General features: G+C 38.6%; 2 protein-coding genes, 2 long non-coding RNA genes and 1 other non-coding gene across 8 annotated transcripts; 3 read left to right on the forward strand and 2 right to left on the reverse strand.

Moving 5' to 3' along the window:
- The first annotated feature begins 1,013 nt into the window (after nucleotides 1-1,013).
- Nucleotides 1,014-14,813, forward strand: LOC116308164 (uncharacterized). 3 transcript variants are annotated; one of them, XM_089040691.1, is made up of 22 exons: nucleotides 1,014-1,085; nucleotides 1,173-1,334; nucleotides 2,272-2,427; nucleotides 2,533-2,646; nucleotides 2,987-3,079; nucleotides 3,226-3,336; nucleotides 3,871-3,939; nucleotides 4,197-4,268; nucleotides 4,630-4,724; nucleotides 5,459-5,562; nucleotides 5,991-6,028; nucleotides 6,233-6,437; nucleotides 6,519-6,597; nucleotides 7,220-7,349; nucleotides 8,168-8,386; nucleotides 8,489-8,533; nucleotides 9,108-9,237; nucleotides 10,980-11,113; nucleotides 11,472-11,560; nucleotides 12,495-12,645; nucleotides 13,309-13,371; nucleotides 13,594-14,813. In XM_089040691.1, exons 2-22 carry the CDS (start codon nucleotides 1,218-1,220, stop codon nucleotides 13,708-13,710), a joined length of 2,331 nt encoding a protein of 776 aa, XP_088896817.1. In that variant the 5' UTR covers nucleotides 1,014-1,085; nucleotides 1,173-1,217; the 3' UTR covers nucleotides 13,711-14,813. The 3 variants fall into 3 exon arrangements, 2 of the variants coding, with proteins under 2 accessions (XP_088896817.1, XP_031574409.1); XR_004198480.2 differs by having other exon boundaries at nucleotides 1,025-1,334; nucleotides 12,495-12,655; nucleotides 13,594-13,666; XM_031718549.2 differs by having other exon boundaries at nucleotides 1,025-1,334; nucleotides 12,495-12,659; nucleotides 13,594-13,666.
- Nucleotides 3,070-13,389, reverse strand: LOC116308166 (uncharacterized). 2 transcript variants are annotated; one of them, XR_004198482.2, is made up of 3 exons: nucleotides 13,264-13,389; nucleotides 5,338-5,452; nucleotides 3,070-4,520 (listed from the first exon to the last, which is right to left on the reverse strand). It is a non-coding gene; the product is annotated as an uncharacterized LOC116308166 (long non-coding RNA). The 2 variants fall into 2 exon arrangements; XR_016121809.1 differs by lacking the exon at nucleotides 13,264-13,389 and having other exon boundaries at nucleotides 5,338-5,463.
- Nucleotides 10,116-10,188, forward strand: Trnar-ucg (transfer RNA arginine (anticodon UCG)). Its single transcript has one exon. It is a non-coding gene; the product is annotated as a tRNA-Arg (tRNA).
- Nucleotides 14,814-15,227: 414 nt separating the features above from the next.
- Nucleotides 15,228-22,843, reverse strand: LOC116308163 (uncharacterized). The gene is made up of 3 exons (XM_031718547.2): nucleotides 20,870-22,843; nucleotides 18,457-19,728; nucleotides 15,228-18,054 (listed from the first exon to the last, which is right to left on the reverse strand). The coding sequence occupies exons 1-3, from the start codon at nucleotides 21,151-21,153 to the stop codon at nucleotides 17,190-17,192; spliced, it is 2,421 nt and encodes an 806-aa protein (XP_031574407.2). The 5' UTR covers nucleotides 21,154-22,843; the 3' UTR covers nucleotides 15,228-17,189.
- Nucleotides 22,844-23,046: 203 nt separating this feature from the next.
- On the forward strand, nucleotides 23,047-23,713 carry LOC116308165 (uncharacterized). Its single transcript, XR_004198481.2, has 2 exons — nucleotides 23,047-23,205; nucleotides 23,353-23,713. It is a non-coding gene; the product is annotated as an uncharacterized LOC116308165 (long non-coding RNA).
- Nucleotides 23,714-24,700: the final 987 nt, after the last annotated feature.

Here is a 24,700-nt window from a genome sequence, read left to right on the forward strand (position 1 = left end):
GACCATCATTCGACCCTTTGCAGGGGGTAACCATCGCACAGGTATCCCAACAAGAGTAAGTCTGCTCTAGGGTCATTTGGGCCGCAAACGTTAGAATGATAGGACTGGGATGGCTGATCATGTCATCATTATCATAACCATCATCATCATCCTAATGACCATCATTCCCCTTTGCAGGGGGTAACCATCGCACAGGTATCCCAACAAGAGTAAGTCTGCTCTAGGGTCATTTGGGCCGCAAACGTTAGAATGACAGGACTGGGATGGCTGATCATGTCATCATTATCATAACCATCATCATCATCCTCATGACCATCATTCCCCTTTGCAGGGGGTAACAATCGCACAGGTATCCCAACACCAGTTAGTCTTCTCTAGGGTCACTTGGGCCGCAAAAGTTAGAATGACACTTACTCTGGGGTCGAGAGCAGATGTCATCATTATCATAGTAACATCATCATCATCACCATCATTACAGGTATCCCAACACCATGGCCGATCATATGTTATCATACCCGTAGAATGAGGTTTGAAGAGCTAATGTGCTCAGAAAAACTGTAATCTGAGTGGAATGTCCTTGTGCTACGGGACTGCATGGCAGTACTCCATCAATTAAGGGGCTCATATAACCGGATGGTCTTAAAACAGGGAGGATTTTAGCTGACGCTGAAGGGCAGTATTAGCGGAAGGCCTATGACTAGGGTACTTATAACCGGTATTCTATGGATAGTATCTTCAATCATCACCACCACCACCACCACCATCATTATCATCATCAATGACCATCATTCCCCTTTTGCAGAGGGTGACCATGACACAGGAATCCCAACAACTAATCGGGGGCACTTCCTTCCCTTCCACTCTTTTTCATTCATTCGTTTTCTCTTAGACTTGCCAAGCGCCTGAAGTCGACCTCTCTTGTTTCCTGAGGGGTTTTTTATTGGAGCAAAAGCGAGAACATTTTTTTGCGCGTTGACGCGAGGGGTCGCGAGTCTTTCAAGCTCGGAGGCCTGGTTACACTAGACCCAGTCCTCATCCTCATACTTGATCATAGCCAGATCTGTGGAAGGAAAACGTCAACAAATGTGAGAAAAAAACTTTTTTCACCAAGATTTTCCGATTCGGTTTTTCTAAGAAATCTCACACTACTAGCCCTATTCTTAACCATTCAGATAAATTCCAGTTATGCTCTAAAATACCAAGACAACTATTTGAAAATGACATTTTACGAGAGCGAGATGGTTGTTCCTGGCCTCCCAAGATACGAAGATGTCTTGATCGACAGCCCATCTTGTCATCAATCCTTAAAATTCTGGAGCCAAAAAGCCGATCAGGTGAGGTATTGCTATACTACAAAGGTGTTAAATAGATCCTGGTCCAGGATCTTTTATAATAACACCTGCATGCATACTGACTTGGTAAGCGATGATTGTGCAGGATTTCGACCACCGAAAGGAGCGTTTGTCGTATCTTTGGTTAAATAAACTCCGATGTTTATTGAATTCTTCTTAAAAGTATTTGAATTTCGTTCTATTTTCAATAACAAAGAATCTTTAACGACGAAAATGATTAATTTGGATGCAACCTGGATAAATATTTAGAAAACTGAAGCTGTATTTCAATCTCCTGCTAGATCGATCTCCTTCAGCCTAATGCTTAAGAAGAGCTGATACTGTAGTTTTGATATGACCAATAAGCTTAGGCTTTACTTGAAAAATATGGTTGAGTTCTCTCATTCTTGTTTTTCTGCTTCAATGTCTCAACAGGTTATTTTACTCTTGGTTTAAATTTGTAACAAATCGTTTTTGAAAGTCTTTACCTTTGTACAAATATTGTACAACATATTACATTGGAGACAAAAGTGGTAGATGAAAATGAATGGTATATATATAGTAGAGCTACTTAAAAAAAACAGATTTTGAGCTTTTCGTTTTAAAATGTATTCCAAAACAGGAAGCAAAGAGATATTTATTTTTGATAGAAATATACCATGTATTATATATGAATGCATTTTACTTTTTGTTGACACTGAAAGAAAAATATTCTCAATTCAAAAATAAAACAATAAGTATTGCATATTATTACTTTTCTGATTTTCAAAATACTTTTTTTCATTTTCTAACATGATAAAATTGGATATCAATAATATGCAATTTCGAAAATTTGAAAGAAAGTACTTATGAATATTTGATTTTTCATAAAAAATTCATAAATTATTCTATAATTTGCTATAAATTTAAAGTCTGCCTTACGTTTCAAATCATTTTACAGATTGCACCAGTATTATCAGAGTTAGCCAGCAATGTAGAGAAATACCATGGCACTGGTGTGAAGCACCAAAAATCAGGCCTAAACATCAGTGAAGCCTTGGGCAATGTTGTGAAGGTCTTCCAGGATGACGACAAGATTTCAGAACCAATAACAAAGGTGAGAATCTAAACAGGCAGCTTATAATAATGCTGGTCTACATATGCCAGTTTGCTCCAAAGTTTCAGGTTTATTAACAATGTAATTTTTGTTTTTGAACATTAGTTTACAGATGTTTTGCAGAGGATAGAGTGTTACCGTGATATGTTCCTTAACCAGACACAGCTTCTCATGTGGGAACCTCTAGTAAAGTTAACACAGGATTATGACAAAGCTAAAGTATAGTGAAAAATGCAATCTTCTTCATTCACTTTCTTTCTTTTTTCATCACTCCCCTGATCCTTCCTTCCTTCCTTTTTTCCTTCCTTGCTCCATTCTTTTGTTTGTTCCTTCCTTCCTTCCTTACTCCCTATCAAACTCTCTTCCTTGCTTCCTTGTTTCCTTGCTTCCTTGCTTCCTTGCTTCCTTGCTTCCTTGCTTCCCTTCCTCCTCCCTCTGTACTGCATTAAATTCAGCCTTCCTTCCTTCCTTTCTAATCCTCGCTCCATTCCTTTAACCTGTCTTTCCATCCTGCCTTCCTTTATTCATGCATTCACCCTTTTCATTGTTTTCTCCAAAGGAACTCAATACAGAAGTCCTAAAGGCAAGAGAAGCAATGCACATAGCATGGGAAAAGTTCTCAAGCTGTCCTCATGTTGAAAATTTACAAGAGGTTAATAATTCTTTATTTTTCTTTCTTCTTTCTTCTGTTTTCTCCTAAATCTACTAACATATTGAACCCTGAAACATACAACCTCTTCTTGACTGATCTAAGTCAGGGCACAGCGAGCTAACTCACTAGGCTCTTTACATGTACAGGTTGGGCTGCTGGACAAATTGGCCCACTCACTACTTAATGCAAGACGGAATTACCAAAAAGTTCTCTTGCAATATGTTACTATGCTAAAAGAAATCCATACACTCAAAAAGGTAAGTCTTGAACTCAATAATTATGAATTCTTTGTCGTAGGGTTAACCTTAATTTTGTGTAGCATATTCACTGAGGTCTTCCAGTGAAGGTCTATGGAATAAACCGATCCACATTCATTGTTCTACCTAGTTACTGTTGCTACGTCAGACAAGCTAAAACATGTTTTTGATATACAGCATGGAACAGACACTGATTGCTGAAAATCGTAAATGTGTGTCTTAGAATCAATGCATTCTAAAGGTACATTAAGAAAAAAAGCAATAATAACTTCTAAAAAATCTTATGAATTCAAGTTTGTTGGTCGGACATTCTGTATTCCATTGGGAAAACTACCCAATGTTTGGGTGTACACTCGAGCATAGCCAGGACCAGTCTATTTTAAAGTATTTTTGTTATTGATATTGCACTTGCAGACTCGCTCATTCACAATATAATATAGAAAATTATGAACAAAAATGATATCTATTTCTTAGCCTGTGATAATTTCTATATATTTCATGTTATAATATTTTTTGTTTTTTTTCATTCCATAGGTTGTAATTTTACAGAAAGTCTTAGAGCACATGCTGGCACAGTTTTCTTTTTTCAATTTTGGTTATCAGGTTTGTAGTAACTGAATTAGTAATAATAATAAATAATAATAGTTATTAAGCTACTCTATACACCTGGGCCCAGTTGTACGAAGGGTGGATAGTGCTATCTGATGGATAAATCCTTATCCAGTGCATAAGTGGATGCTATTATCCAATAAATTTATCCACTGGATAAGATTTATCTGTTGGACAGTGCTATCCTCCCTTTGTACTACCGGGCCCTTGATAAAATGAAAAAAATATTGTTTCAACTTTGCAGTTTTCAGACATTGAAGGATATAGAGCCCTACATGAATGGATTGTTCCAAGAGCTTCAAGAAAGCCACACTAAAGTAGAGGTACATGAAGTCATGAATCTATTTTAAATTAAGGGAGAGTCCATTATTTATTGTAGGAGGGGGATTTTATCCTCCAAGAGCATCAGTCTGTTGTGCGGGAGGTCATGGTTCAAGCCTCTGCTGGACCAACATTTTGTCTTAGAATGCTGAGAAGTGGGTGCTGTCTTTGTGATTACATCTGGTCAGACCTTCAAGCCTGTGCTAACACTACAGGACACACAGTAATTGGCCAAAGTTGTTGTGGTGTCTGGGCTGCCCTTGCAGGAAAGAGCAAAATAAAATAAAAATAAAATATCAGTGGTTCTTAAGCCTACAGCCTCTGGAAGGAACTATTGACTTTTTGATATTGCATTTGTCATAGGAATCATTGAAGAAGGAAGTAGAAACACAACAGGAGATGGAGAAAGAAGCTGTCCTACAGCAGCAAAGGGATGGACAAGGGTTTGCAGAGCCAAGGTAAGTGGCTATATTCTTAAAGAGCAATATACATCTTCATTCACTAGCCTTCCAAAAACGTATGCATATGCATATGTGTATGCAATTAGGTCAATGAAAAAAGCCTTGATTGATGACTCAAAAAAAACATAACACACTGAATTTTAATTTGATCCATGAGTTAACTGTGCCCTGACTGACTTAGATCAGCCCAGAGTTAACTGTGCCCTGACTTAGATCAGCTCAGAGGTTATTTCAGGGTTCAATCTGTGAGTTAGCCGTGCCCTGACTTAGATCAGCCCAGAGGTTGTTACAGAGTTCAATCTGTGAGTTAGCCATGCCCTGACTTAGATCAGCCCAGACGTTGTTTCAGGGTTCAATCTGTGAGTTAGCTGTGCCCTGACTTAGATCAGTGCAGAGGTTGTTTCAGGGTTTGATCTGTGAGTTAGCCATGCCCTGACTTAGATCAGCCCAGAGGTTGTTTCAGGGTTCAATCTGTGAGTTAACTGTGCCATGACTTTGATCAGCCCAGAGGTTGTTACAGGGTTCAATCTGTGAGTTAGCTGTGCCCTGACTTTGATCAGCCCAGATTTGTTCCAGGTTCAATTTGTGAGCTAAATAGCCATGTCCTCACCTGACTTACATCAGCTACTGATGAAAGGCTGTTTCAGAGTTTAGCACTCAATCGGATTAACCTGCTAGATGGTTGTATCCTTACTGATGTCATACTTTGTACATTTCTTGTTTCCCTACAGTTCAGCAGGCATTGGTCAGTCTGTCGCATCAATGAACACACAAGCAGGAAAAATCTTTAACAAAATTGGGGATTTATTTCAAGCTGGGTCTTTTGGCCTCGCAGGTGGGTGGAATTGTAATACATCGAATAAACAAACCGTTAAACACTCAGGCAGGGAAAGCCGCTAAACCAAAGCACTTGGGGGGGGGGGGGGGGACTTGGGGGGGTGGTAGGGAGGGGAGTGCAGTCCTTATACCCTAATCCTATCTGCTGTTCCTGGGATATGATAATTTGTTGGAAGAAAGAGCAGCATAGTTGCAAGATCAAGACTTCAAAGTCACGTTCATTAGATCTTTCTATAATAGTATTAATACAGATATAGGAATGATACAAGTTTGTTTTGCACACTATTGCACAAAGCATCCACTGAAACGCCTATGGATTGTCATGTATTTTTGCATGTGGTATGTGGCCACAGCTAGAGGGCTAGCAATACTTAACTTTCAATTTCAATTTTATTTCACTTTTGCTCGTTTGTTTGTGTCATTCAGGTTCACGAAAATCATACAAGGCGCCTTCTAGTCCCTCTGTAAGTATACTTAACAGACTGTATGTCGTACTTTTCACAAAGTTCCCTAACTTTCCTCCATTAGCGAAAACCAACTTCTAAATTCCAATTCAATCATGGAATGAGAGCTAAAGTTTTGTCAGTAAGCCACTGGCTATAAGTGCTATCCTGGAAAAACAAGGAGGACTTTCTTTAAAAGTGACCTTTTTATTATAAAACCTTTAGGACCAAGAGTGGGAAGTCATAGAATCTCAGCGCACTTCATCCAAAGACAAGCTATCAAGCGAAGAGCTATCAAACAAGCCGTCCTCAAGCAGTAGTACTCCAGAAACAAAACCCAAAAGAACTCATGATTCAGGTGTAAAACCTTCTCCAAAAAAAGAGCACCATGCAACAGGAAAAGCCGAAGAGGCTGGCCCCACAACAAAAGGTTTACTTTTAGTGTGTGTGCTAAATCGCAGATAAGATGAATACTATAAGTAGTCTCTTTTTGATGTTTGTTATTTTGCAGAAGCAGGTCAAGTCGTAGCCGTTGTACCTCCAGAATTGATAAGTCCTACCACAGGAAATAAAGAAACACTCTCAGAGAAGTTAGTATTCCAATGTACATTTTTCTTACAATAACTTTTTAAAGAATCTTGTGTGGGAAGCACGGATAGCGTTCTCTGCTAATACACCGCCTCTCACCAATGTGTCTCTGCCGGTCTTGGTGTCGTATGTGAGTAGAGTTGTTCGTTGGTTCTCTCCTGTGCTTTGAGGGTTTTTCCTCCGGGCTCTCCATTTTTCGACTTCTAAATTCCAATTTGATCTTTGGGCTTTCTTTTGGAGTAATGGTCCCACGCTATGATACAACAGCTAAAGCTAAATAGATTGCATTAGATTTTTTACATTTGAACTAACAAGTGTCCAAGTACTGCAACGAAAAAAGAATTTTATCAAACCTTGTAAAAAAAACTCAGCACTGATCAAAATCACTTGCGCGATATCTCACAAATCGAATTGGAATTTAACGCGTTAGACTTTGCAGAGGGAGAAAAAATCGGAGAATCTTGAGAAAAACCCTTGATTCAAAGAAGAAACCCGAGTACAGGGACTGAACCCCTACAGGTGAGAGACAAGTGCACTACAGCTACGCTTTCCTTGATTCCCTACCTTATGCACGCAGTTTTAGTATTAATAATCATTAATTACCAACAAATCTTTGTGTTACAGTTTGCTACCAGCTCCTATCGCCAGTCTACAGCCACCCACAACACCATCGTTAAACGCCTATAAAGGATGCAAAACAGGATATCTCAGAATACGACAGAAAGCTTTCCCGAAAAACAGATGGCCTTTACTGGTATGACATTGTATTTTTTCTAGGAATTTATGAATAAGCTTTTCGTCTTGAAACCTTTTATCGATATTCTGAAACAACCTTTGCACTGATGAAAGTCAGGGCACGGTTTACCTACAGATTGAGTTGGAATTTATTGTGTTAGGTTTAGTGGAGTAAGGAAAACCTTAGAACTTGGAGAAAAACTCTCGAATCTTGGGAGAGACCTAACAAACTCTGCCCACGTGATGCCGAGTTTAGGAATCAAACCTGAGACCCCAGAGATGAGGGGCAAGTACTGAGACAACCGCTACACCACACTTGATTCCCTGTGAGTTCGTGTTCTTGCTTGTCAGCAAGACAGCGAAATGACTTTCTCCCTTTTTTACATTTTCCACTTAAATTTTAAGCTAAGGACACACGGTGCAACATTGCGCGCAATGTTGCATGCAATTTATGTTGAGCCATGACACACGACGCAATTTGTTACACGCAACATTGCTGAAGTAGAAAACTATCCTACTTCAGCAACATTGCCTGCATTGTTGCGCGCAATGTTGCACCGTGTGTCCGCGCCTTTAAAGCTTCATGATTTTCTCGTGAGCAAAATAGGAGCAATCCACAATTAATTCTTTATAACTGATAAATTTGACAAAGAAGTTCATCAATCCACCATTAATTCTAATTTCGAAACCGTTTTTGATAAATTTGACAAGGAAGTTCATCTTGTCACTCCCCAGTTTTGAGCTGTGAAATTTTCAGGGAAAACACTAAAAAAAATTTAGCTTCAAATTTCAAAATTATTGCGAATACTTCACTAAAATAGTTTCTTCTGTTTTAAGTATTTCATCGTCGACAAAGAAAATGGCAACCTACTAGCCCAAGGACAAGAACAAACCCAACCTTCAACTTTAGAGAATTTACTTCTCTGCACAGTTAAGATTTGCGATTCTGAAGACGCGGACAGAAACTTTTGTTTCCAACTGATTTCGACGACGAGTGAGCGAGTATTTCAAGCGTTGACTAACCTGGAAGTCCAGGAATGGATTACTGCGATACAGGTAACTAGGAAGAAAGAAACATCCACCATAAGGATAGTGTGGACCGCTCAAAAATGTTTGCGGCGATATCTCTGACTGTCGATCTTTTTTTCCTTTTCGCAGGAAGCAACAGCGGATGCCCTTAGGAACTCTAAAGCGAAATTGAAGGTGAAAGATGATTAAGATGTTAACGAAATAAAAGTATTGGCTTTTAGGGTATCCCCACCCCTACTCTTTAAATTGTGTCCAGTAAAATGACAATAGCCCCTTTTTACCTTAAGCATGATATTTTTCCATTTCAGACCACGCGTCATTCCCTGGAGTACCATATCTTTGTTTAACGGTTGCGCATTTGAAGATCCGTAAATCAGGGTTCGTGCTAGTCCTTAAACTCCTTGAAAACTCCTTGAATTTAATTCACGTTTTCAAGGGCACTTGAAAAGCTCTTGAATTTTACGATGTTAGCGAAACTCCTTGAAAACTCCTTGGATTTTTGCTTTGATCATTACTTGCATGGTTCTGAAATTGATCCAGTCAGAAAGATTGGAAAATCTTAAAGTCGGCCATGTGCAACCACCGTGTAAAACCTTGGCATAGTTGAACATACTCCTTGAAAATTCATTTTTGGGTCCTTGTATACTCCATGAATAGTCCTTGAATTTTAAGTTGTTACCTCAGCACGAACCCTGTGAAGGATTTCTGTGTTAAGTAAAGTTTATTTACTTATTTATTTCTTTTTTAGTCGCTCGCGAGGTCAAACTTATCTGACGACATAGGTCATAAGAGAGAACCCAGATCTCTCGTTCTAAATGCAGCTGAAAGAATACGAAAAGTTGCTGGTAATAAGTACTGTGCTGATTGCTCTTCTCCCAGTAAGTGTTCTTTGAAAATACAGTGGTTTTCTTACCTAAACTGTACAAACGACTATACGACAAATCTTATATTCTTTAAGACGGCACGGTACGCTATAGAATTTACGTCATTTTTTAAACCAATCAGAGTGCGTGACTTTACTGCTTATCCAATCGCAGAAGAGTTTTCGTATGAGTGTGAAACGATAGTGTAAATTCGAAATCGTACCGCGTATGTTACCGTAGCTGTAAGTACGTGTTGTGATTGGATGAGTTACTGAACAAATAGAAAACGCGCGCGCGTGCTATGTGCAGTCATATGAAGCACGCGGGATTGGCAGAACACGAGAAAAGTGTTAGGAAAAGCACAACGCGTAGCGGAGTGCTTCTCGACACTTCTCGAGTGTTCTGCCAAGCCCTAAATGCTTTACAACTCTACACAGCACAGCAAGCAAGGGTTTTATTTCTTTTATAAAACACAAATAACCGTTTGTTTTTTGGATAGTAATGACGCAACTGAAAGTGCGCGTGCGTGCTGTGTGCTCCCATAAAGCACGCGCTCCCAATCAATGAGAACGCGAGAGCAAGAAATTTCAAAAGAACTGATCAAAGTCATTCTTGAAAACTGTGATTTATTTTATGCGTTTCTATAAGAGAAAGCATGGCTAACTGGGCAAAAGGGAATTGGGAAACCAAGAGACGAGGTCAAAATTTTCAATATAGTTACGTTTTCATCTTTTGTTGACATTTTTCTCAAACAGGTGGATAACAAATTCAAAAAGAATCTCGTTTTGTTTTTGAAAAGTTTGTTTTACAAACTTTGCATGTATGACCTGTGCGGGAATGTAAAACAAGCTTCTGTACATAATGGGAAAACGTTATACTATTTTTATCGAGTTGGCCGCGTGGCCTAATGGATAAGGCGTCTGACTTCGAATCAGAAGATTGAGGGTTCGAGTCCCTTCGTGGTCGATTATTTTTTATAAATTTTTTGAAAGTAACAAGCACTTTAAAAAAATAGGTTATTTATTTTAGCTGTTTTCAAGAAATAATGAATGAAATGCTTAAAAATAGAAACAAAGAATTTTGACTTCGTCTCTCATAAACTTGTTCCAACTTTGAATTTTACTTTTACCAAAGAAATTTTTTTCGCCAAAAAGTTACAATTTTGCAGATTATCTTCTTAACGTTTCATTTATCCATATTTGAAATTCTGTATTAAAAACGTTTCCATAGCTTCTTTTTTTAAGTATGACGTCATTCGTATGAAAAAACGCCTTCCGGGGCACAAACACGAAAAGCCGCCGAGTTCTATGAGGATTTTTTTTTCACTTTTTCTTTTTGACAAGATTCGTTGCGGTATTTTGTGAGCAATTGGACCCAGAAATACGTCACAACTTAAAAGCTCTATACGAAGAAACTCAGGCTCCAAATTTTTAAATATTGAAACGAAAAAGAAAAACGAAAATGTTAAAACGAAAACAAAAAATGACCAGAAACGCTTTACTAAGCTACGTTATTATTTTTGTGGCTACTGTAAGTCATGTGAGTGTGTCCAGCTTTCGGAGAATATTCGGATCAAATCAAATCGCATGAAAAGCGATGATTCTCAATCGAACATTGTACGGAATTACTCGATCGACTGCGACGAACGGCGACGTTACCCGACGATTCTCCGATATATTTTCGTGTAAACCATCGGAAACCATTCAGCCACAAATTCTGACTATTTTTTCGCTTGTTTTCGTTGTATTTTCCAACAGGACCTGATTGGGCAAGCATTAATATCGGCATAACGATATGTATCGAGTGTTCTGGAGTACACAGGAATATGGGTGTCCACGTTTCTAAGGTCCGTTCTCTGACGTTGGATAAATGGGAAGATACCACTGTTGATGTAAGTAACGGAAACCCATTACTAGGGGTAACCATCACCCATACTGGGTCTCTGAGCCAGCATATTCCCAGATCAGGAGCCCATTACTAGTAGCATCCATCTCCCATACTGGGTCTGTGAGGCAACATATTCCCAGATCAGGAGCCCATTGCTAGGAGCAATCATCTCCCATACTGGGTCTGTGAGGCAACATATTCCCAAATCAGGAGCCCATTGCTAGGAGCATCCATCACTCATACTGGGTTTTTGAGCCAACATATTCCCAGATCAGGAGTCCATTACAGGAAGCATCCACCTCCATTACTGACATGGGTCTGCGTAAAGCATTATTTCTGAAAACTTGTTTTGATTTCTCCAGTTCATGGAAGCCATGGGGAATACCAAAGCTAACCAGATATACGAAGGCAATTTGAGAGAATATCCCAAACCAACTAGAGATTCTTCCAAGTAAGACCTTTTCACCGTTTTCTATTTTCTTCCAAAACTGAAACATAGCGACTTTTACGCACACCGTTACAAGTAACGTTGCTGAAGTATCGTTATATGCCTTTACAACGCTGCGCACAACAAGTTTGATCGTGTGAAGCAACTTGCAACGTTGTTGGCAATAGATTGATGTTCACAGTCAACGAATTGCCTTAATACTAAAACGATCGATAACGTATACATTTCAAAACCCTCTCCAGAGTGGAGGCATTTAAAAAAACAACAAAACAAACAACAACAAAAACGGAGACGTATTGTATTAGTGTGGACAGGCTGAACCGGAGGCTTTTGGGAAATGATGACTTTATTCACATGGGCGGGTCTATTTTTCGCATGATGATATTGCATCATCTTTGATCGTGTCTGCGTTTTTAATCCTTTTAGTGTAGACGGGCGAAAACGTTATGAAAACACTAGTGTGGACGTGAAGCTTTTGATAAGTTTTCGAATAGACAAAAACGGAGCATTTCGAAAGCGCATTAACGTGAACAAGGCCTAAGTTCATAGTCTTAATGCATGAAAAGTGACTACGTGTGGCACTACTTGAAAGTTTCTGTCGACTTGCAACGACGTCGCATTCCACGAACAGTTGCCTAATGTGTCCAACACTTTACACTTTCATTTGGTGGGAAAAAAACTCAAGAAGAAACGTCTTTTCATTGAGAGGATAGAAAGTAGGCAATGCTTCCTTGCAGGTTGCAAAAAACGAAATTCCAACCAAAGGTTCAAAACTGCAGAGTTCATGTAATGATAAAAAAACTTTATTTGAACGCTTGTTTTAGAGTAACGTAATTATCGATTTTGACCTATATTATTACTACCATCAACATGACTGTCACATCTGTTTTGAATCTCTTGTGAAAGCCTGCAGAATATTTCTCAATCATTTTTTTAGGGACGATAGACAGAAGTTCATTAAACTCAAATATGTAGAGCAGAGATTTTATAAAGCATTACCATCTGAGGATCTGGACCCAGAAATAGCAAAAGTCTTGGCAAGTAGACCTGGGGAAAGTGAAGAAGACCTGTTTGATGTTTCAGAGGAGGTAGGTGCAGGTCGGTGAGTGTCTTCTTGCTTTTCTATGCCACATTTACTACATTTAACAACTTTTAATCACTATTGTCTTCATGTCATAGTTATAGTGCTTCTCAATAGCAAGTGAGGACGGCATGCTCTTGGAAAATTTGCGCTTCCTAACAATGTCATGGAAACGCTAATTGACATCCACCTAAGTCTGTTTTGTTGCAACAGCCTATTTTTATCATTCCTCAAGTGCTATAGACCACTTGCATGTGACATCAAAGCAGCTCAATTTGGAGGACAAAGCAAAAGAATTTCAATCTCATGCAAATTGGGAACCTATTATTGTCCTTCATATTGAGCTGCATAAGTGATCAAAACAACAACCGGAAAGAGCATGCACATGCTAGTTTAGGAAAGGGAGACTTAGGGTAAGATGAAATTTAAACTGCATCAGATTTCTAAAAAAACAGCCCAACCAGGATTCACATGATGTGCTCTATATTAAAAGGTTTCCCTCTCTTATTCATGCTCTCTTGGCATGTTTGATGGTTATTATTGACAGAAGACTAGAGTAGAAGTCTTGACTTCTGTTTGTTGGTGAAATTGGTGGTAAACTACAATATAAGGATGTGATACATACCTGGTTTGCTGTAACATTATGAATGACATGTGCTTGTTTCGGCAGATATTTGATGACGAAAGAGAACTAATGGGTTCCAGTCCACTGTGTCTTATACAAGATTGTCAGGTGCGTTGACGCTCTGCCCAGTTCTTTGATTCTAAAAGTCCATGAGCAGAGGGGGTGGGGCTGGGAGCTTCAGCCCCCACCCCCAACGTTTTTTTACATACTAGTCTCAATCTAAGCCCCCCCCCCCCCCCCTCACCCCCACACATACCCCACACACAGACACTTCTTCACACACTTTTCCTTTGCCAAGATTGTCATTAACTTCCATGTTCTACTTTCTAGGAATGTCCTAAAGGATCTTGCTCAGAAAAAAGTCACCATAGTCCACAGCTTGTTATGAGTGACTCAGGAGAGGATGATGGAATAGAAGAGGAAGATAACCCAGAAAGCCAATGTTAAGAAATTTAATGAATAGCACTATAAAAAAAATTGCCAATGTTTTCATTGCTATGTGGAGATGGATAGTAAAGTCATGAAAGGGTTAATAGACCTATCCCAAATTCGCTTGACTGACCACGAAACAATGGTTTGAAGTCGAGACTAAACTTGATTCTTTTATTCATCAAGTTCAACCTCGACTTGAAACCATTGTTTCGTGACCAGTCAAGCGAATTCGGGATAGGTCTATTGACTGCTGTCAATCACATAAATTGTTTATTTACAGTTTGCATTACCAGCTGAGCAGTGAATGCAGTGCACAAAGCATGAGTAGACAAAATGTCCCCAGACATTTTTGGAGCTTGAAAGAACGAAGCAACCATGGTGGTTCATTGAAATTGTTTTCATTCGTCTATTCCATATTTCTGCTTCTTGTAGGCATATATGATATATTATAAAATATTTGAGATATAACATGACACTGATTGGCTGGCTACCATGTTTATATCAGAGGACAGACACGCTCATGCAAAATCATTCAAAAATATTTTATGCGATATAAAACATCTGCGCGTGTCTATATAACGTGATATAAACACGGCTACGCCTAACGTTTCTCTATGACTTCTCTCTCGCTCTACAGCTCCCATCGTGTTTATATCACAGTATATAGACATGCGCGCTGTTTTATATTCCTTAATTTCAATCAAAAGAAAACAGAAAAATATGCAAAAGTTGGATTACAGTAGCCTGGGAATGAGGGCCGGCGACAAAACAGCTAAGCACTGTGATTGGCTAAGACAAAATTCACTGCTCATCTGGTAGAGCAAATGCAGTAAAACCAAGAAATATTGACGAATAGTAGCTATTTAGTGACTAGGTAAATGACTAAGTAAATAAATGACTTTTTAGTGACTATTTGTTTATAGTTGCTATCACTCAACCAGAACATTCATCGCACAGACACAAATGGTCTCAGACCCATGTGTATTTGTCTTTGTATGATAAATGTTCTGGTTGAGTGATAGCAACTATAAGTCACTAAATAGCTACTAACTTTACTTTATCTAATGATTAAACCTGTCATGACTTTTGTCTAAATCAAGTGTGTAGCAACAAAATTAGTTATCCGTTGATCAGATTTGGAGATAATTGTAAATCGTTGATGTTGAGATTCTCCTTCTATGTATAAAGAGAAATGTATGTTAAATTATTTATTTTTGGGGGAAAGAACTTGCTAATATTAGCATCTTTTCCATCAAGATTGTGAAGTGGGGATAATATATAGAATTCCAAACATAATAATCATGAACTATAATGACTTATAATAACAACTTGGACACTATATTGATATTGTTAGAAACATTTCATCCCTGTAAATTATTTAGGAAAACCAAATGCTTACGCGAGTTTAACAAAATAATGGCTCTGGATATAACTCAAGTCTAATGGGAAATTAACTTCTCAGTCTTCATTACAAATAGACTTCTTTAGTTTGGGCCTAATGTTTTGCCCATTTCTGACCATGTGTTATTCCCTTGAGTATCATTTCTTTATTTTGGATGCAAATAAAACAAAGAATCCTATTCTTAAAGGAATGCCACATATTGCTCTGTCGCAGGCATTTTGTTGAGAAGAACCCCTTTAAATGAATGAATCAAGTGATGAATGAAATATTCAAAAATACTGTAAAAAAAATGCACAAGAAATATGTGTCTAACAGCACGGGGTTAAATACTAGGTGTAATATACTAGGTGTAATAAATAGATAGTGGCACTAAATAAAGAACCTTAAGAACCTTTCAAACTTGTTTCTGGGCATGGCTAACTCACAGATCGAACCCTGAAACAAACTCTGGCCTGATCTAAGTCAGGGCACAGCTACACTGTAACTCACAGATCGAACCCTGAAACAAACTCTGGCCTGATCTAAGTCGAGGCATGGCTAACTCACAGATAGAACCCTGAAACAACCTCTGGGCTGATCTAAGTCGAGGCATGGCTAACTCAAAGATCAAACCCTGAAACAACCTCTGGGCTGATCTAAGTCAGGGCACAGCTAACTCACAGATCAAATCCTGAAACAACCTCTGGGCTGATCTAAATCAAGGCACAGCTAACTCACAGATCGTACCCTGAAACAAACTCTGAGAAATATGGGAAAACCTGAAGAAAAGCCCTTGAATAAGAAAGAGTCCCAACAAACTCTACTTGTATGAGACAGCTATTTCAAGAATTGCACCTGAGAAACCACAAGGTCGTGGCAAGTTACTTTTGCTATGCCATGCAAAAAAATCATCATGCTTTTGACAATATTATTTTAACATCCTTCAAGAAATGCTTTTTATTTAATGCTGCTAGATAGGTAACATTCTCTATCAACCTAAATATTTCTTTGCACCTTATAACATTAAGTCCTTTACAATTGAAAAACCCAAACTTGGAATGAATAAAGTCAATCTTTAAATATATAATAATTATTATTATTGATTAACAACTTTTTGTTTACCTTTGCAACTGTTTATATTCCTTGTCATATTGGTAAAGGGAGCAATATTTTTTGAAATCTCAATTTGTTTTTGACAAAACATACAATCACCAGCGTAGTTTGCTAACAGAAGTACTTCTATATTTTAGCTTCCAGGCTGCCATTTTAGCATCATCATGCAATGACTAGAGAGAAATCGCAACTCACGTTTTGTGGCAACACTATCGCAATTTTCAATATTAAACAAATTATTTGGGAGTTGCCGATTGGGATTTGGTTAATCTCAGAGATACTGTTCGATTAATGTGTAGCTCCAGATATTATCCATACCCCTCTCACTGAGAAATTTTTTTAAAGACCCACCCCACCTAACCATAGAAATTCCAATTTTCTTCCATGCAAACTCTGCAATTTTTGTTCTTTCTCTGAAGTCCTATCCCTCGGAAATTCCAAATTCCTGTTGGGTGGGTATGGATAACGACTACACAATTTTGAGCGATGACAATGAAAGAAGAAATTCCAGCATGCAGCACACAGATAGAGTTTACATAGTTTTAAGGGCTGCTATGCTGAAACTGGCACCTCATCCCAACAGAGGTGAAGAAAAAAGCTCTCTGCTTGCCAGGGATGATGGAGAAAGAGGTTCAGGTGGTGCTATTAATTTTTAAATTTTGCATAACATAATATCAAGAATAGTTGACCTAAACTATCTCGAATGTTACATTGAATAAGCCTGAAGCAAGATGACGTTTTACCCCCGACTCTATGCCATAATAGTTTTTAAGATTCTTTCATATTAAAATTTATGATTCCTTAGAGAATACAGTAACAATAGTCATAATTAAAGAACAAAAGCAATGTGAAAAGGATTATGGTCTAGAGACAGGGGTAAAATGTCATCTCGCTTCAGGCTTATTGAACTTTACTTGCGCCCTACTGGTATCTCCTTAAAAGTTCTCCATGGTCTCTGTTGGATTTACTTGCCTTTTGCCAAGCTGGTTTCATCACTTATCTAAGTCTTAAAAGTTTCAATTTTGGTCTGAAGCACAAACGCATCCAAGTACTCCCTCAAATCCTTCAGTAATGTACTATCAGACGCAATAGCCCATAGTGCCACGGCATAATGAACACAACTACATGACTTCATTAACGAGGCTGGTGAATCATTCGAGATGAAGTTCCACGCCATACAAGATTGACCAGAGCAGAACACCTGTCGCTGGAAACACCCTTGACCTTTGACCTTCTCAAACCGCAAATGAGCAAAGCTAATGATGTCACTTCCTAGAGGATTGCCCAGATCCGAATGTAAGTGATCGACAACGACAAGAGTTTTACGAGATACATACTGCACTAGTGGAATATTCTTATCACTACATTGCTGATACAGAGCTTGGACCATGTCTTTCATATCATTGCCTAAAGGCATTTCAGAGAGTTTTTCAAGATTCAGCTTTGGGATCTTTGCTTTGGCTACGTTAGCAGATACACAACAGATCTTTGCATGTTCACAGATATAATCTGACGCTTTGTTACCAAGTTCCTTAGCTGTGATACACAGAGGGTAGTCACAAGTATATTTAGATGAACAACATTTTGATTTATTGGTTGTGCTGTCATGTTTGTCTTCAAACTGCACGAAGCAGCGTAGTTCTGGCCCAGTTTTACATTTCCGTACAGAAAACATTTGAATGTTGAGCTCTTTGGGTAGACAGAGTTGCACAGCTTGTTTTATCACCCTTGGGTTGGTTTCGCGGGGTGGGTTTTCGGTGACTTGGTTCTTACAGTGTTTGCATATTTTAGATCTGCAGCCAATCATCTTGTTGCATTTGGAACAAAGCATTACTCCTCTTCTTGTTGCATTGCCATTCATTATTCTAAAATATACAACAGTTAGGTATAAATAAATTAAATGAATAATAACCAGTATTTTTTCTCACCTCCACTAAATTTTAAAAGATGCAGTGCAAGATTAGCCACTCTGTGGAAAAACTTTGTTTTAAACACTCTCTCCCTCTCTCCCAGGAAAGAACTCCAGACTAAGTGTAGGAGAAAATAATAAAAGCTTTTCACTAAAATATATCAATAATGCCAATGCCAATGCCAATGCTAATAAAATGATAATGATAATGATAATGATAATAAAATGATAATGATAATGATAATGATAATAAAATGATAATGATAATGATAATGATAATGATAATGATAATGATAATAAAATGATAATGATAATGATACTAAAATAATAATGATCATGATTTTTTGTATAGATGTACCTGCATTGTGATTCTCCAGCCTCTTCTTTCTCTTCCTCACATACTACAACATCTTCCTGGACGTTTGCCATATCTTTCGGCTGAATCTTTCTGAATTTTGCCCCCTTGGCATCACTGCTGTTCAAAACATTCCATTTTTGCATAGCCCCTGATGATAGTGTTACTAGTTTTGTTTGGTCATCAGTAGCTTTAGATGTTGAGGATATCCTGCGTTTCTTTCCATTCCTTTGTGCCATTTCTCCCAAAAATAAAGCTACAGAATTTGCATCAAAGGAATTTTCTGGGATGCTCTTCTTTTCTCGGTTGTCCTCTAGTTCTACAGTACCCTGTTCGCCAAGAGATTTATTCATAGTATTCTGATTTGCTGAGTCAGTTTGAACTGCAATTGTAGTAGTCCCTGTAGAACTGATTGGATTTTCCTTTAGCTCTCCTGGGTTAGCCCCGGATAATGTGGCCTGGTTCTGCGCTAGAAGACCACAAATCAAGTCCTGTAAAGAAATCCTCCCAGAAGGAATAGCTGAGGGGTTGTTTTGGGTCAATTTACTAGAAATAAACACTTGACTGACCATGTCGTCGTGGCTTTCACTGGTGACGACAACCTCTTGGTTTGTTTTGTCAATTCTGTCACCTCTGCAAGTACCGACCTCTGTCACATTACTGATTACAACTTCATCAACAACACGATTCTGTTGACCATGTTCTGTTAATTGGCCAACATGCTCATATTGGGTACCCTGTGGTTTATCTAGTTCTAGGGACTCATCTTGGTTTTGTCCCTGATGTAAAATACCTTCAAGACCTTGTTGGTCTCCCTGTGGTGTCAAGGCCTTGGATCCTTGTTGTTCTCCTGACGTCACTAACTGCTCCCCCTGTGCTATCATAGTGATTTCAGATACATGTTGATTTTCTGATGTCATTATCTGTTCACTTTGTGATACTATGGGGGGTCCCCTGAGTCCTGATTGTTCCTCACCTAATGACGCACAAGGTTCATCATGGGTTACCTTTGGTTCCTCGAGCCTCTGCTGACTCCCTTGAACTGCCATGCACACAACTGGGTGTGGCTGTCTGGTCACCATATCAACCATTTCAGTCTCTGTACTTTCATTTTGTTTGCCGATCAGAGGTTTAATAGTTTGTAGCCTTGATTTTCTTGGGTTTCTTAACTTGGATGGACTACAGTGTTTACACTGCTTGGCTCGGTATCCAATCTTATTCAAGCATATTGGACAGGTTTTTACTCCTCTCTTGGTCGCGTTTATTCCAAGAAATCTGTAAAATATTTGTTTATTTATTACACTATTTACTCAACCAAAAATAAAAATATATACAATAATATAATGTGCAGTTCCAGAAAATATCTGTACCTCCACCACTAAGGAAATTTGTAAAAGGACAGCCTACCCCCAAGAACATCCAATTTCCTTTCATACAAACAGTAATTTTGTTCTTTCTCCAATTTCCCCCGTGGGTGGGGTATGAAATTTTCTGTAAGTACACAAAGTGCGACTACATCAACCAGGGCCACCCAAACAAATTTTTAATCAAATTCACAAATCACATTTTTAATGCTGGATAATAGATGAAATGTAGTGAATTCTGGATTTTAAACTGCTTTTAAACTCAATGCCATTAACGATGTCCACCGAAAAAAAGACATTTAGACATTTACACGTTTAGACTAAAAGAAATATCACGTGTTTCTTTGAACGTTCAGGCATAAAACAAATGCTGAAATATACCATTCTCCATCTTAAATCCTTACTACTAAATGGTCGGGGCATTCTGGATTTTCGATTCACGAGTTGAATTTTACATTAAAGTTCAGGCTCACTTTAGTCTAAATGTGTAAATGTCTTTTTACGGTGGACAACGTTAAATGACACTGACTGTATATATACACGTATAAAGTAAAATATATGATGTTAAAGAGGAAAATGTGAAAATTTGTATAGATTCTATTGCTTAAATACTCGATCATGATTGGCTAATTTGTATGAAAATTTGTCTGGGAGGCCTTGATTGGTGTAGTCGCACAGTAAGCAGCTGCTTGATGATTCCCTCAGACTGGCTTTCATATAGAGACTCTGCTGTAGCAAGATATGGCCAATATGTTGGTTAATATGTTAAAATGGGCCAGGGACCCAATCTTTTGCTGAAATCAACGATCATGGAGGCTATGAAGTAATATTCATCCAAGAATATGACAAAGTTTATCATATGAGGTCAACAACAACAAAAAAGTATTATATTTTGTAGTACATAGAAAACTGTTAATTGAAATATTGAATGAGAAGTGGGATGAGAATAGAAAACTGTGAAAAAAATTAAAAAGAGAGGATACCACTATATTCATATGCTTTTTTTTTGTAAGATAAACGATTTTTATATCACCAGTGTATGTTTTACCCACCTCCCAGAAGATATCTGCTTGCTTTCCTTGATGGACGCTTCTTTCTCTTCCACAACTTCATCCCTCCTCAACTTCAACCCAGGTTTAGGTTCTATCTTCCTAAACCCAGGAATATAAAGAATATAGGTGTTAGGAGCGCTTGTTCCAGAGCTGTTAGTCCCTGCGAGTAGCTTGTTTAGGACATTTGTAGTCGTTGTCTCTGTTTGTCCACACGAAGCGATGCTTGTGCTGTCATTTATGTCGTGTGAAGCTAAAACCAAAACATCTTGGCCTTCTTCGCTCATTGGGCCAGCATTAACGTTAATAAACTATTCGAAAACTACCCTTTTTAAGCCATAAAATAAAACAGCAAAAGGAGTCTCTATTTTTTTTCGGTGACGAAGACTTCAACAACAAATACTTCTCGCACAGCTGTACTCGTTAGGGGTCTCCAAAATTACGTTTTTCACCTCCAGGCTTGACTCTAGGAAGCACTAATATTATCCCTGTGGGATTCCAATTAGTTGGCTTTGTGTTTTGGACAATTATATTAGAGCTGTTTCGTCCTACGAGGTTTAAATGCGCCTTGAATTTCGCTCTTTGTCAAAGACTGAAGTAAACAATATGGCGGACATCAACACCTGGTAATGGAGGACTCCGCTGACCAGTAGGTCAGGAAGCCCAACCCAGCCAAAGCAAGCAACGGAGGGGAATCAAGGGTGAAGTAGGGTAGTTCACTTGCTTCTTACCTCTGGAGTATCGAGTCTCGGGTTCCATTCCTGGATTCGGCATCACATGCAAGTGGAGTTTTTCGAGTTTCTCTTATGATTTAAGGGTTTTTCTCTGGTTTGTCCGGGTTCTCCGGTTTTCGTCCTTCCTCCGCAAAACCTGAAACGCTTACACGCCTTTTGTTCCGGTTGATTCATGCATAATATTCTTTATTCTCGAAAAAGGCCAGAAATGCAATGCTCAGTGTATTCAAAATATCAATAACTAGAAACTAAACATTTATAAGGAACACCCAAAAAAGCTTTACTAAACCTGCAGATATGGCGGGAAACTCTAAATATGAAACGCGTGCGCGTGTGCATTGGCGCGAAAACGGTACATTGCCCCCTCGGACCGATACCTTGCTACTGGCGCCTTTGTTAAACTGATATACATCAATCAAGAAATTCATTTTCGTGATAGTTAATATATAGTTATTGTATATCGAATGAATCTGGGGTTTTTGCAATTTAAAAGCAACTGTCAATCCCTTGAGTACCATTTCTTTATTTACTATCGGCCTACTACATGTCATGCCAGATGTCATGCAGTACATTAGCTTCATGCGCAGTCCTTAGGGTCGTCACGTCGTCACGCAATGTTTCGTGACTACGGGACGACCTTAAGATTGTCTACTTAGGAGGAGCAAGAAGTAAGGTATTTTTGAATACCACTTTTTTATATATTCTCTACAATATGTATATATAGAAAAAAGAATTGTGCCAAGAGTATAAAGAAATTCGTTGTTTTAAAAGGAAAAGGACCCACCCTGAGGAATTCCTCTTCAGTCTCCTGAAACGCCTAACTGATCACAACAAAAAGAAACAACAGAACAGAAGACGCCCATATCTGAATCTAGCTATCATAGCCTGCTTCTTCGTGCAGGTACAGAAACAATAGAAGCATTATCAGCGGTAAAGGCCGTGCAAAGAATCATGGCATACTGACTAGTAAGATAATGAAATCGAGCTTTGGTCATGGTGGTATTCGTTTGTTAGAATAAGCCGGTCCGTGCCCTTCAGCTTCTTTAATTTAGTTTTCTTGTTCTCCCGTGTGAACACACTGTTTTCTTTTCATCCAGAAGACTCAGACAGGAATTCGAATGGTTACTGGGTAAAGCGGGTCTCTATTTGTAATAGAGTCAGATATTTTATTGCGGTTATTTCTGATCAGATTATATTGGTGACGTCAAGGACTAGGATGGACATAGATCATAGACCCTTAACAATCGTCTCTATGTGCTGTCATTTCAAGAATGCAATAGCTCATTTCCGAGATGTCCAAGTGCATCATGCTCATCATCGCAGTTCGAGGGCTGTAAGTTAGATAGCTCACGTTATTATGTCACCCTCTTAATAAAGTTTATCGTATCGTAAATATAAAAATGTTCTTGAAAAGTTTTGTTAGTGACATTTTGTTTATAAACTGAATGGTATATTGTTCAGCCGTCTGTGAAAAATAAGACGCCAAGCGTATTTTTGCACGTAGCCTCGCTAGTGATTCACTTGGTCACGACATCTTGGAAATGGGCTCTACGACTGGTCCCCACACGTTGCGCGTTCTGGGTACTTTGAACCAACAGAAGTAAAGTAAGTTTTGCTTGGTGCCAGCTTAGCATGAACCAGTTCGAACTAGTACTATTACATGCTTTATATATCAGACTTTCGGGATACTTTTCAGTTATTGGTGTTATTCTCAGATATCTCATTTCTTATGATCCCTGTATGTTAAATAAGAAGAGGGCTTGGGAAGAAGACGAGGAGACTAGCTCTCAATCTCCCTTGGTCAAAATATTCTCTATACACCACAGGTAGCCCGCCAAAGTAACAAACGAGTGGCCAACTTAAGGGAGATGTGGGGGAAGCTGTGGATCGTTATAAAAGAGAATTCAAGCTGGAAAGGAACGTGCAAAGGCAGGGCCCGTGTAAGCGGAAATGGTTCTAGATTTAGATATTGCTCATCCTAAAGGCAAGGAGATTTCGACATAAGAGGGGTTGAGTGCCAAACACTTTGATTCGGGAAAATACTCTTTGTCCCCCATTAGTCTCTAGAGACTAAATACATTGACACGTTAATAAAGGTTGATTGATTGATTGATTGATACTATCGCCTTGATTGGGTTCGTGATGAGGTATTACACGACACTGGCAAGTTTATGACACAGGTATCCCAATCGATGTTTTGATGGGTCTAAAATTGTTTCGTTACCTTTCTTCTCCCTCCCCTCCTCCTGTTCTCTTTTATCTTCTCTTTCCCTCCCTTCCCCACCCTCCCCTGGCTAACTTTTGCTCATCTCTCTTCCTACTTCAGAGAGCACCGACGCAAAAGGCTTCGCTTTAGTCAGTTGTGATAATACCAATCTCTCTAGACCTCTGAATGGTCAAAAAGTGGGACAGTCTTTAACCAGGTTTGACGAAGCTCTTTCAGATTATTGCAGTGCGGAGATACTACCACGCCTCCTGGGGATACGCCCCCTTTTAGTCAGTCGAATGTATTTTCAAAAAATACGAGTATTGTTTTACTTTTTTAGAATATTATATATTACTTTTTGCCTTATCAGATACAACGTTTGAGGATTACTGAGCAAGAGAGTGTAAATGGCAAAATATCTTGCGAGTCGTTAAGAATAGGAGTTTCCCCTAACACACATACGCATTTGAATTATGTCACGTAGATGTACAATCGTCTTGTTATTTAATATGTTGGATAAATTTTGCGTGGCAGGAAATGATTTCAAATGAATTCACAATATGTCCATTCTTCGAAGAAGACCCAACCACGTGAAAAGATCGTAAGATTAAATCCTAGCGCACTCATAGTACCCATAAACCCTATTCCAAGCACGTCAGATACATAAGCCCCGTTTACACTGGCGATTTTTGCTGCAGTTTTTGTGGCACTTTTCGGAAATATGAAATCTTTTGTCTCATCCTTCAAAAGAGACATTCGTCTAGGAAAATCTTGGTATCCTGAAAAAAAACTTTACAAGTAAATTCTTTACCATTATTTATTATGGACAATATCGCAAAAAAATCGCAGCAAAAATTGCCGCAAAATTCGCTAGTGTAAACGGGGCTTTAGACA

This window comes from Actinia tenebrosa, unplaced genomic scaffold, assembly GCF_029948245.1.
Source record: "Actinia tenebrosa isolate PJP-AT-01 unplaced genomic scaffold, QUT_ActTen_1.0 PGA_scaffold8__29_contigs__length_14323225, whole genome shotgun sequence".
NCBI classification, from domain to species: Eukaryota; Metazoa; Cnidaria; class Anthozoa; order Actiniaria; family Actiniidae; genus Actinia; species Actinia tenebrosa.